The 12,788-nt window shown below is 54.2% G+C and overlaps 1 protein-coding gene across 2 annotated transcripts in view; it reads right to left on the reverse strand.

The window, feature by feature from the left end:
* The window catches only part of MLLT6 (MLLT6, PHD finger containing), a 37,120-nt gene that overhangs the window by 8,986 nt on the left and 15,346 nt on the right, over positions 1-12,788 (reverse strand). For both annotated transcript variants that reach the window (XM_048926541.1, XM_048926540.1), the window contains exons 8-12: positions 11,186-11,284; positions 5,451-5,625; positions 4,076-4,660; positions 2,524-2,708; positions 1,587-1,704 (exon numbers count right to left, since the gene is read on the reverse strand). In XM_048926541.1, coding sequence (XP_048782498.1) covers positions 1,587-1,704; positions 2,524-2,708; positions 4,076-4,660; positions 5,451-5,625; positions 11,186-11,284 — 1,162 coding nt within the window. The remainder of the gene's footprint in view (positions 1-1,586; positions 1,705-2,523; positions 2,709-4,075; positions 4,661-5,450; positions 5,626-11,185; positions 11,285-12,788) is intronic.

The following is a 12,788-nucleotide window of genomic DNA, read 5'->3' on the forward strand; positions in this document are numbered from 1 at the left end:
ACTTGGGATTAAAGCAGTCGTCACAGTTTTAAGTGAAAATGGCTGCAACGGAGGTTTAATGCATGTTAATTAATCCCACTGGAAAAAAAAAAGAAAGGAATTTGGCTTAATGGCCTCCGACCCGGAGCCTCCGACTCTCTGCTGCTGCAGAGAGGAGATGGTGATAGAGAACCTTTAAAGGTGACAAACAACAGGAGCTGTTCTGAAGGCTGGCTGGAATCAGAAGGATCCCACTCAACCCAAAAGAGCAATTTTGGAGATGGAAACTGAGCAGGGACGGCTCTGCCTGCCTGCTTCATCCATCATCGGCCGCAGGGCTGGAGCTGAAGCCGGGCTGCTCAGCCTCTGCATCGCGCCTGAACCACAAGGCTGCTCCTGAAAGCCCATTTGCTTCCTCCTGCTGTCAGCACCTCACCACAATAACGGCCCAGAGAAGTGGCAGCGGGGTGCTCTCCTCTCTCTCGCTGATGGCCACGGGGGAGGAATAACTCTTGGAATCATCCCCTTCCCTCCTCCATTCCAGGTGAGCACTCCTGGCTCGCAGCTCCTGCAGCCCTGACCCCACTGGTGTCAGCAGTGCGCTTCCCTTCCCATTGCACTCATGCAGACACAACACTGCCAGCAACACACAGAGACACGCAGACAACACACAGGCAACTTCCAGAGGCTCACACGTGAACACACGTGTTCCCTCCTGCTTTACATGCAGGCATGCACGCTGGTTAAGGCAAATAAGGGCACCGTGGATTAACCAGAGAGCTCAGGGTGATCCCTACTGAGCTCTGTGCCATTCTGAGCTCTCGTTGTTCCACGTGATGCTGGGCAGAGCTTTACCTCCACGGGTTCAGCATCCAACATGCTGAGCTGCCAGCATTTCTGGGCTAAGCACGAGCGCTGCTAACTGCTTTTGCTGAACTACAGAGCAAACTGAAAGGCAGGCTGGTTCTGCTCGGAAAAAAGAAGGAAAAAAAAGCCTTACGATGCTTCAAGTTTCCTGCTTATGAACCAGGCAGCTTTCCAAGAAAAATGGATTTGCCTTGGTGGGAAAAAATGAGCAGTTGTAAGCAATTCGGTGCTTGGCACGTTCGTGTTTGGAAGTGGAAAACAGCAGATTCTGCTGCATTTCATGAGAAAGCCAAAGGGGAAGAGCAGAAAGTAACTCAAAACAGGACTGGAAGATGAAAATTAAGAGTGTTTTAAACAACAACAAAAAGGCCCTTCAGAGGATTTTGAATATGCAAAAGCTCAGAACAGTTCTTCAGCGGGTTTGCCCAGCTTCAGTTGGTGAAAAGGCACCAAATCTTTGGGAGAAGGAAATCTTTGGGGTGTGGAAGGAGGGAAAGATTTCCATTCTTGCAATTCCAGGGACGCGCATCACAGAGCAGCAAATGTTGTTCCTACAGGGCTGGATGGGGGCAAACAGGGGGAAAAGCCACCGTGCCTCTTTGCTGGCTCTGTATGCCACATCTGTGGGGTGGGAGCAAGCGGGGGGGGGGGCAGATGGACAACTATGGATGCTGTTCTCTTGACTCCTCCAGGGAGATCCCTCCAGGAGCCCAGGCTCACATACCTTCTGATTCACGTACCTGCCCGGCTGCTTTCCGACTGATTTAAGAGCGGGTTGATGGACAGCCCAGATGTGAGGGGGCTTCCAAAAATATGTGAGGAGGGGAGGCTGAACGTGGAACCTGCCAGAGAGAACACCTGCATGGCAATGGGAGGTGGGAGGGTGGGGAGGGAGAGAAAGGAGGGAGGGAAAGGGAGAGATTACTTCTTGAACTCGGCTCGGTCATGAGAGAGAGTGTTAAAAATATCTCCCTGGAAGTCCCAGCAGACAGCTGAAAATCTTCCCAGCCCCATCTCCGTGCCAAGAGGTCTGAACAGGCTGAGTAACACTGCAGCTGTAAAACTAACTCTCTCCTCCCTGTAAAACACCTCTCAGCACCAGCTCCCAACAAAGGACGGGGCTCTGTGCGCTGGCACACGTGCAGCCCACCCAGCTGAGATGCCTCCCACTGAGCTCCCCGTGCCGGAGGGCTGGCACTGGTGGTGAGCAGCAGGGGCACAGCACACACCTCTGCCACCTGAGCTGTGCTCCTTGTACTGGCAGTGGAGGTAATGAGCCATCGGGCTGCAATTCCTCTCACCCCAAGGTGGCTGTAAGCATCCTCAGGGGGCCCTGGACACACGGTTTGTTGTGTGCATTGAGTGATATCCTGAGCTGTAGCAACAACAGATTCAGGGTTATGCAGCTTCTGCAATCTTTCAGGTATAAAAACCCAACAGAACAGCGTAGTCTCCAGACTAAAGTAAATCAGACAAGGGAACTTTGTTGCTGTGATGCCAAACTGCCTGCAACTTTCTCCGTCTGCATCTTTTAAGTGATGCCAAAGGAAGGTGCAGCTGGCAGCTCCCTTCCAAAGCAAAGGAAGGGAAAAAGCAGCTCCTCTGTGCCCACAAACCAGCCCTGCTCAGTGCAGTGCCCACCTGAACAACAGCCCACCCTGCTCCCAGGGCTCTTACCTGCGTGGTGGAGACGGAGGAAGAGGAGGAGGTGGGGATGGTGCTCGCGAAAGGAGAGCGGTTGAGCGGCGGGATGGAAGCGGTGCCCTGGTGTGCCAGAAGGCTGGAGGAGAGGGGTGTGCTGCAAACAGCCCTGAGCACTCCACCCCCGTGGGAAATAGGGTCCTTGTTACTGGTGTAGATCCCTGCGAGGGGAGGAAACGTGTTGGAGAGGCAGGCTCCCAGCAGAAGCAAGGCCTGGGGGCTGCTGGTGCGCTGCAGGGCGCATCGCTGCAAGGGAGGGTGGCACTGCAGGAGGACCACGTGGGATGAACACCTCAGCATCTCGTGGCCCAGAGCAATGACAGCCCTGTCAAAAGGTGTCAAAGTTTTCCAGCCTTCCCTCCTCATTTGCCTGCTGCACCCCAATACAGTCGGACTGAGGAACAGCAGCGCTGAGTGACTCACCAAAGCCACATGTGGGTGACAGAAGGGAGACCCACAGCCAAGGGACAGCACTGCTGCTGAGTTAACCTGATCCCTTCCACCCTCAGGGACTGAGGAGGGAGAGGGACAGAGGAATGGGTTAGGGGGGACGAGGAGGGACGAGGAAGGAGCTGCTGCACAGGCACACAGCCCAGCGCTGGTTCTGCCAACATCCCTCTGCAGAAGAATGGGAGAATGAGCAGGGAGAGGGCAGGCCCTGGCAGCCTCTTCCTCTCTGAAACGTTCCTTTGTTGTTCCAGGGGGAGAGGGGAAAAAAAAAAGAAAAAGATTGGCCTCAGGTTGTAATGGTGGAGGAGGCTGCAATGATTCTTGCAGTTCCTCTCGGCTCTCAGGCAATGCAAACAAATGGGCCGCAGCTCCCGGGTGCATGCAGCAGAATTAAACCCCCCCCCCCCCTTTGCAATCTGACCTAAATTGGAGCATCTGCAAACAACCCACAATAGACCGATGACAAGTTCTGCTGCCAGAACAGTGTCAAACCTCAGCCTGGAGCTGCAGGCTCCTCCCCTGCATGCTGCCTTAACCCCTTCCTGCCGCACATCCCGCTGCTCTCACCCCTCCCAAGCCAGATCAGGGCTCAGGATTTGGCTTCCCAGGCCAGGGGCAGCTGACAGCCTCTCTGCAGCATTAACGGTGTGCCCATCCTCCAACCCTATGTGGATGTGGCCACAGCAGGATGAAAGGTTTTGCTTTTTAAAGAAGGGTTAAGCTTGAACCACTCCTGAGAATCCCTCATTTGGGGTCAGATGGCGGTTGCTCCAATTTGGCCTGGGAATATCCCTGTCTGCATCGCTTTAGAAAGGAAGCTTTGACTCGCTGAGGTTTTCCAGCACTTGAGCAAGACAGGCTTGAAATGAGCCCAGTTCCAACAAGCATGCAGATGAAGATGGGAACCATGGGGACCAGGATGGGAACAGAAGACTGGAGGTGGGTTCTTAGAGCTCCTGGGAGTGATGGATGGGGACCGGACAGTGTGCAGAGGCAGGTTCAGGCACCAGACAGATGTGATGCTGAAAGGAGCAGGGCTGGGAGGAGCACACCTGGAGCCCTCGGGGGGGAAACATACCTGAACTCAGCAGCGGGGACTCCAAGCTGAGGCTGGGCAGGTTCCCCGTGTGGCTGAAGGGCCGCGAAGAGTTGCTGATGCTGGAGCTGACGAGAGAACCTCCAGAGAACGGCGATGAGGATGTCGACGTGGACCCAGCCAGCTGGGCACCCAACATCTCTTTGCTTTTGCCCCCTTTTGGCCTGCCAGGCCCGTGCTTGTTTTTCTTGCTGCCTTTGTGCTTCTTTTCCTTCAGCACCTCTCCCTCTTCCATGCTGAGGGATGGCATACGCTTGTGGCTGCTGCTTGTGGCAGCGCTGCCCGTTGCTGAAGGGCCACCGATGGGGTTTGAGGCTTTGTAATCCACAGGGGAAGCATCGCGGCCCCTCGGCTGGCTCACAGCAGAGGTGGAAAAGCGCATGATGGACCCGAAGCCTGAGAAGATCACCTTCTGCTCAAAGATGTCCCCCTTCTGGCCTTCATACAGCGGGGAGCAGTGGGAAGACGAAGAGGAGGAGACGGGCTTGCGGTACTTCTCGTCGTCCTGCTCTAGCTTGGGGAACGCCATGAAATCCTGGGAGCATTGCAAGGAGCTGCAGGAGGTGCCTGGGGGAGGAAGAAGGGAAGCAGACATAGGAAGGCTTGTGGTGGCAATAACACAGCCCACGGTGCAATGAGAGCACGGTCAGAGGGCAGCTCCTTGGTCACAGGCTGCTCACCGAGCTGACAGACATCTCTGCCACCTTCCAGCCCAGCCCAGCTGCTCTGATGCTCTCTAGAAAGCACCAGAGGTGCACAGCAGTGGCTTCACCCCACCCAAACCCACATGTGTTTGCTCCCCTGTGCCATCACCTTTCTTCCAGCCCCAACCAGAGTCCCAGGGGATGAAACCTGCAAGCAGTTCTGGCAACAGCTCAAAAAAATAATAATAATAATAAAAAATTTGAGCAGATGGGAGCCCTGTTAGGTATCAACTCAAAGCTCTGGGGTATGGAGCTATCAGGTCGTGGCTCAGGCCTCTCCCCCAGCACTCCTTACAGCACTGCTGCAGACAGTCCCACCTATGGAGGCGGAGGCAGGTGCTGCCCACATTGCCTGAGCAAGCATCCCTTTCCTCCTCCCTCTGCTCAGACATCTGGATCTGCTTTCCCTTGCGGTGCAGAAGGCGCACGCAGGAGCAGGGCTGCAGCATCAGACACAGTTATTCCCCTCATGCACAGAGCAAGGGGCAACGACACCTTCCCCCTTCTGCTCCAAGGGGTTCAAGTGCAATCAGTCACAAAGCACGGGCTCTGAACTGATGCCCTGCTGAACTGATACAGAGATACCAACGAGAATCAAAGCAAACCATCACCGCCAGTCCCCCCTTCACCCTCACTCCTCCTTCACCCCTTACCTGCAGGCTGGAAGGTGCTGCTGGAAGATGCAGAGCTGAACCCAGCCGAGTTCTTCCCGCTCCCCGTCTTCTTCCCCTTGTGGCTGCTGCCATGACTCGAGGACTTCTTGCCTTTCACCTCTGATCTCCCGACCTCTGAGGTCTCTTTGCTCCCCTCATGGTGGCTGGTGGAGCCCTGGCAAGCAGCAAACACGGAGGTGACTCACTTGAACCAGATGTGGCCACAGCAGGGGCTCTTTTTACCAATTTCCCCTTAAGAGAAGTAATTGCTCTCTCTGCCCGCAGAGCCAAGGCCAGCTCACGTTACCCCCAGGAGAACAACAGCATCCCTCTCTGCTGCTCCTTGGTGGCACCAGTCTTTGTAACTCGGGGATTACGCTCATCCCATCTAACTGCAGGAAAGGAAACAGGGCACCGACAGCACAGGCACCGCAGCGAAGCACCCACACTCAGAGGGTTATTCAGTCCAAACACAACCTGAAACTGGCTGCAATTCAAATGCACATCTCAGCTGCATCCCTCAGGTGTGCTGCTCTCTGCACGAGGTCACTTCACCTGCAAGAACCTGGCCGTCCTGCTGCTGCAATGGGAGTTGCAATGAGTTTCACACCACCTCTTGCTGCCGTTCCAGGGAGCTCCACCTCTACTGCAGCACATAGTTTGCACAACATCTGACCATCTAACAACAGATGCTGCCCAAACCCCCTGTAAGCCTGCAGGAGACAGGGAAGCAGGGGGTGAAGAGGCCGGGCAGATGCTGGGAAATCCAGGAGCTTGGAGTGAGAGAGAGAGAAGTGTGGGAGCTGAGCAAGGGGGGGTGGAATGGATGGAAAACCAGATCCCTCTGGGCAGCCACACTGGGAGGTGACAGCTTCACCTTCACATCACTTCAAAGCCAAAACAGCAGCAAAGATCACTTCTTGCAAGGTATTTCTGCAAGCAAATGGATATTAGATGTTGCTCCAACCTGATGGCCACAGCCCCAAACGCAACAGCTGCACATCAGTGCAAACGCCCTTTATTTTGTAATGGCAGCAGATAGAAGGAAGACACAGAGAAGCACAATACCTTCCTGGCATTGATTCCAGGTGACCTCTTCCCAGGGAGAGCTAAAGCAAAAAGGGCTGGCGATGCTCCTTCAGTGCCCAGATAGAAACCTTTCCCCATTCCTCCCACATGGTTTCATCACTCTGCACAATGCAACAGCTGGCTGCCTAACGCGCACCAGATGTGCCGGGAATATGAAAGACAGGAGGAAGGGAGTGGTGGAAATTAGGGTGGGGGGGAGAAGGGGGGGATCTGTATTTTCTCATCACAGACTCCTGGATGTAGGAGATTAAGCCTTCCTGATTTACGACCTCAGAGGGAGCACGAAAATCTTTCTGACTTTCCACATCTGCCTCGAGGGGGGGGGAAAGGAGAGAGGTGTCTGGGGGCTATGGGAAGTCACAGCAACGAGATGGCTCATGCCTCAGCACAAATGCAAAGCCCCGCATCCCCCCCCCCCCCCCAGCCCCATAAATTTACCTCTGTGGAGCTTCACACAAGGTGCACGAGGCCACAGAAGGGCAGAGGGAAACCGCATGAGAGGACATGTTCTAAATGGGGAGCGTCAGGAAGGGAGTGCAGGGCAAGCAGTGAATTACTGCAGGGTGGGAGGGGGGAAATCTGAGCTGGGAAATAAATCTTAATTGCAAAATTAAAGGCAAAAAAAAAAAAAGAAAGAAAAGAAAAAGGAAGGGGAGAGAGGCTGAGGGGGCAGCGGTGAGGGCAGAAACCCACCTGCAGGGTTGCTTGGACCCATAGGCTGCTCTGATGGACCCCCCCCCACATTTGGGGAGCAGGATTTTATCACATGTCCTGCACAGCATTTGCCAAACGGATCTGCATGGCGTCACCAGGAACCCCTCACCACACAGAGCCTGCGCACAGGGCAAGGGCCTGAGCCCCCAAATTCAATCCCTTCCCCCCCTCTGCGCCTCTGTTTCCTCTCTGCTTTGCCCCAAGGAGCTCTGTGTGGCACTGCAGCCTTCCAGGACACACACATGGATTGCCAAGTGCAACACAGCCGTGACCCAATGGGGAGTGCCAATATTAATAACAGTAACGAGGGCTGCCATCCCACCGCATCCCTAATGAAGGAGATCCTCCAGCTGGAGGAAGCAGGGCTGGAGAAAAGCCTGCATGCCAGCTGCTTGCATTGCATAGAAACAGAAGCCCCAACCTCTGCACCATCGCCTTTCCTCCAGCATTTACGTGTAGACACACCACTGGTTTGTGTGCTTTGCAAACAGGTGCACACGGGGGAGAGCATGCAGCAGAGGGGGGGGGGGGAACAACACCAAAAACCAACAGAGAAGCACGGAGGAAGCGAGAGCACCCTTTCAAAATGAGGCAGCAGTTCCATTTTGAGGAGCTGTTTTAAGCATCCGAGAGGGAAAAACATCAGCAGGACAAACCTGCTGCCCCAGCTGGAGGTGACAGGAGGGGAACCCCTGCTCCAGCCACACTGCACAGGCATGCATTCACCTCCTCCCCCCGGCGCTCGCTGCCCCCCGTGGGGCTGTACCTGTTTGCTGGCCTCTCTGTGACACTGTGCAGCACCCGAGCGCTCTTCATTCATTAATTTATTGATGGGAAATCAGAAGAGCATCTCTTTGCTTTCTGATTGGAGGGACGAGCTCCTAGAGGGAACCACTGACGGAAGGCAGAAGGGGGTGGGGGGAGGCTGTGCAGCGTGGAAAACGCAGAGCTGCTTTGCCCTGGATTAAACTACTGGCGAGGAGAAGCAGGGAGGATGCAAACAAGGAACAATGCACTGAGAGCAGGAGATGCGACGTGTTGGAGCAGGCTGCGTGCATCAGCTGCCCTTCCAAACCAGATTGCTCAGCAGAGGTCAAACACATCTCTATTGGGAGCTCTGGGCTGCGGCGCCTGGATGAGCTGCAGCATCAGTGCCCGAGCTGCTCACAGCCAGCACCGTGCTGTGCTCCTTATAGGCACGATGGAGATGGGCTGAAGGCTGTATTTTTTGCTCCCTGATGCCTCTGGGAAATTCATACCCGTGTCAGGATGAGGGATGCTGAAAGGCTCTCTGCAAACATCTAATGCTGAGATGCACTTTGACGAGCAGAGGGGAACCAGAACAACCCCTGCCCCATCCCAGCTACTGGATCTGCCTGAGCAAGGCACGGTGCGGAGGTTCCCAACATCTGTCAGCTCCAGGCCTGCTGGCAGACCCCCAGAGCTTAAATCACACTGCAAAACCTCAGGACCACCCCCTCAACCTCCTCCAGCACCTGATGGCCGCGTGGGTGCGGGGAGCCCCCAGCATCCGCCACTTCCATTACAAACCCCAGAGAAAGCCAGATGTTGCAGCTCCAAACACGTAGCATGTGTGTGTGTGTCAACAAGTGATCGTGATGGCTGCAGCTGGCAGAAGGAGGCAGCTGGGGTGGCTTGCAAGCCTGCAGATTTACTGCAAGTGCAACAGAGAGCGGCAGGACGGCTCCCCAGGGGGGTTTGCAGGGGGAAGGTGAGGGCTTGCAGCGTGCTGCTTGCTGTGCCTGCTAACCCATGCAGCCAGCACGGAGCCCCAGCTACACAGACCGACCCTGAGAGCCGAGACTGCTGCTTGGCAGAGCAAAGGTTTGCTGGTGAGCCACTGTGCTGGCAAGAAACCGTCCTCTGCCCTGAGCTCACTCTGCGGATACCATCTTTCCAAGAGGCTTTTCCAAAGCATAACGAGCTGGCAGTGTTTTCGAAGGTTTGGATGGGCCACATGAAACAGCTAGAAACTAACACAGCCACAGAGCATTACACAGAAGGGAGGGGTGGTTCCTGCCTGTCTCGTGCTCCCCCAAAAGTCTGCAGGAGCTGCAAGCAACCAGCATGACCATGAGTGACTGCACCCCATAGATCCATTCCTTACAACCCATCCCACTGCAAAAGCATCCCCAAGCCCCTCCACGAGCACCTCGGGGGGGGGTTTCATGCTCTCATAAGGATGCTCTCACGCCCCAGGATCTGCCCCTCTCTGAGGGCAATGCCATCCACACTGCACAAGGACATATGCTGGAGGCAGGGGAAGGGCTCAGAGGTGTCATGAAGAATCATTTCCACGCTGGAAGTTCACACTCTCAGTTTCCAGTGTACACGAGAGCTGAGGTCACTTCTGTGCTTCAGTGTGCTCACAGCCCGAAGCAGAGAGAGGCAGTGACAGCACAGGAGCTTGGCTGGGCCCAAGCAACAGATATGAATGGTATTCAGACTCCTAAATGACACAGGGAAGCACTTCAGTGAGAGGTTCAGAACTCTGGCAGAAGCCAGAGGTGTAACACGACTGATTTCAAGAGGAAGACTGAAACCACATCAAAGCATCTTCACAGCTAAGTGGTTCAAGAGGGGAACACGGGGTGGACAACGCAGCAGGTGAGAATTGGAACGGAGGAATAAATCTGCACTGCAAAATTGAAGAAAGATGGGCAGCAGAGGCCAGGCTGCCTGAGGAAATGGGGAAGTGGGAATCCCCACTGTGCTCTTCTGCACTGTGACACCAGCAGTGCCAGCTTCTTGCTTGCTGCATGTACCCCAATGCACTCTGCTGGGGTGAGCAGTGCTATCCAAGACTTAAAGAAGGACAAAGATGGCGTGGGCTCCAAAGAGAAAACCTGTTTGGATGTATTGCATCAGCGTGTCTCAAGGTCTTACATAAGGACTGCCATGCTGCATTGGTGCAAGCATCCAGAACGCCTCACACAGGCTTTGCAGCATTGGATCCAGACTGGGTGCTTTGGGTAGCAGAATTTGAACAATGCTTTGAGAAACTTTGCACACACACAAAAGAAATAAAAAAGCAAGGGAAATGCACTCTGTTATGAGGAATTACAGTAACACCAAAATGCTGTCACTCAAGCACGGCTACAGTCATCAGGATCAAGCTGCATTTTAGCTTCCAGAGTTGCAAGCTGCCTGTCAAACTGAGTTCACCTTCCCATCCTTGTTTGTAAAGTCTGGCAGGGCTTTGAGGAGACAGTGGGTAATCGTGTGCCACCACTTCAGCTGCCCAGAAGTCAGGTTTTGGATTCCAGTTTAGCTTGAAAATAATCTTCTTAGGCCGTCAGTTCCCAACAGCTCTGTTAACTGGGTGAATCTGCTGCTCCCCCAAAGCCAGAGCTGAGCTCCTTGATACGAGTACAGAGAAACCAGGAGTGACTGAAGCTCAGAAGCTGTTTCTTCCTTCCATCCAGCTGTGTCTCCCAGCCTGAGGCCCCTTCAGACTGGCTGTGCCATCTCAGCTCTCTCCTGCATCTCCTCCCTGCTCCAGGCTTGGCCCCACACAGCAAATCCTCTTCAATCCTACCCCAGAAGGACCCAGACTAACAAAGGAGAGCAGCTCCTCCCCTAAGCCTTGCCTCGCTTACCTACCTGCCTCAGCTGTTTACAGGAAAGGCCAAATCATGGATATTTATCTGTTCTGCGAGAGCTTTAAATCTGAACATCTGCTGCAGAACAGGCGGGCGCTTGCAGCTCCATCACTGCACTGTCAGTGCTGACAGACACCCAGGCAGCTGCTGTGCCAAATCCCCGAGGTGGGAGCAGAGTGAGAACGAATCAGGAATCACAAACAACGGACAAAAAGCTCTTTCTCTGCCCCTCTGCATCCTCCATCCCACCTCCTATAGGAGCGCGGGTTCCCCCTCCCTCCCTCTCTCACCCCTTTCTGGGCTCAGTACCTTTTCTGCAGCGATGGGCACCGTGGGTGTTGGAAGGCTGGTGGGAGATTCTGGACGTTTTTTGTGCTTCTGTTTGGGTCTTTCTTTGTCCTTACGACTCTGCAAAAGAAATCAGAGAGCACTGGAAGGCTTATTTTTCCTCTGCTGAGAATAGCGGTTGTAAGGGAAAAGAAAGGAGGGTGTGTAGGGGTGGATTTACAACCATACATTCATATTCCTCTTTCCTTCCCCACCCATCCACAAGAGCCCAAAGTCCCTTCCCCCACATCCCAGCTTGGGAGTGTCCCACCATCCCTGCTCCAGCTGCAGCCAACATCTGGAGCGCAGAATATCAACAGAAGCCCCCGAATCAGTTCATGCTCTCAAGAAGATAGGGAAGGATTTAACAAGCTCTGCCTGATTTCAAGAAACCTGAGCTTTCCTTTTTGCTATTTCCCCAACTGGGGCTCTGTGCCCCTTAACCTCACTCTCTTACCTTCTTGGAAGGTTTCTCAGATCCACCCTGTGCAGCCATTGGGAGGATCCTGACCTCAGCACACGTTGCACAGGTTAAGAGCTCACACAGCGGAGATGCCAACCCAGAGACCCTCCCCACCTCCCCACCTCCCCTCCCAGCAGAGAACAGCTGCTCTGGGCCCATCGAACTGCAGGCAGACTATTCAGATTCATTCCTCCATCCCGCTTCTTTGTCTCATTAAAATCCCTGAAAGATGGGACTCTTCAAATCACAAACCAAGGAAAAATCACGGGCTGAGAAACACCGAGTCCTGCCCACCCTGCTTCTATCATCTGGAGAATGGGCTCTAAGCAGGGTCCCACTCCCCCACATGCCTGTTTTACCCCAGGAGCCGAATCCTCACCTCAAGAATGTGTTCAGAACACAGCAATCACATGGGAGGGACTTTCCAGAAGATGGAGATTGCTTCCTCCTGCACTCAGAGCCTTGGGGCTACCATTGCCAGCACACTATGGCAGGGATGGGATGCAGCAGCAACCATTTGCATTCACTTGACAGCACACAGCAGAGTGCTGATGAGCTCAAGAAAGTTTTTCAATATCTGTATCTCATTCTACAACTTGGGAAGTGAGGGTGCACGGGATGAGAGAACTCCCAGTGACTTCACAGGAAGTCACAGCAACATTCAGAAAGAGGAGCTGGGGACCCCAATCCCACCCGGATGAGTGCTCTCAAACCAGGACACACTGCAAGAGCCGTGGAAATGAAGGCAGGAGCCGCACACCTCCTTACAACACAGAACTCATCCCCTCACTTTCAGACCCCCAAATGCATTTCAGCCTTGAAGGTGCAAGAGGGGGGAATACAGCATGATGCTGTCAGTACCAGCCAGCCAGTGCTGGAATCATTTAACTTCACATTCACAGTCAGGATGGGACAAGAGAGAGCCAAAGCACTGAGCCTACACACCTACACACAGCCACGTGGGGAAGGAGAGGAACGTCCTGCCTGCGAGCCATGAAACCTCCCACAGTATCACAGTGATGGTAACAGCCAAATTCACATCCTCCAGCTCCAAAATGCTGCCTGTCTCCTGGCTGAACAGCCTCCCCTCACTGCTGGTAAAGTCTGCAACAGCCAACTGAG

The sequence above is a fragment of the Lagopus muta genome, chromosome 25 (genome assembly GCF_023343835.1).
Source record: "Lagopus muta isolate bLagMut1 chromosome 25, bLagMut1 primary, whole genome shotgun sequence".
In the NCBI taxonomy this organism is placed as follows: domain Eukaryota; kingdom Metazoa; phylum Chordata; class Aves; order Galliformes; family Phasianidae; genus Lagopus; species Lagopus muta.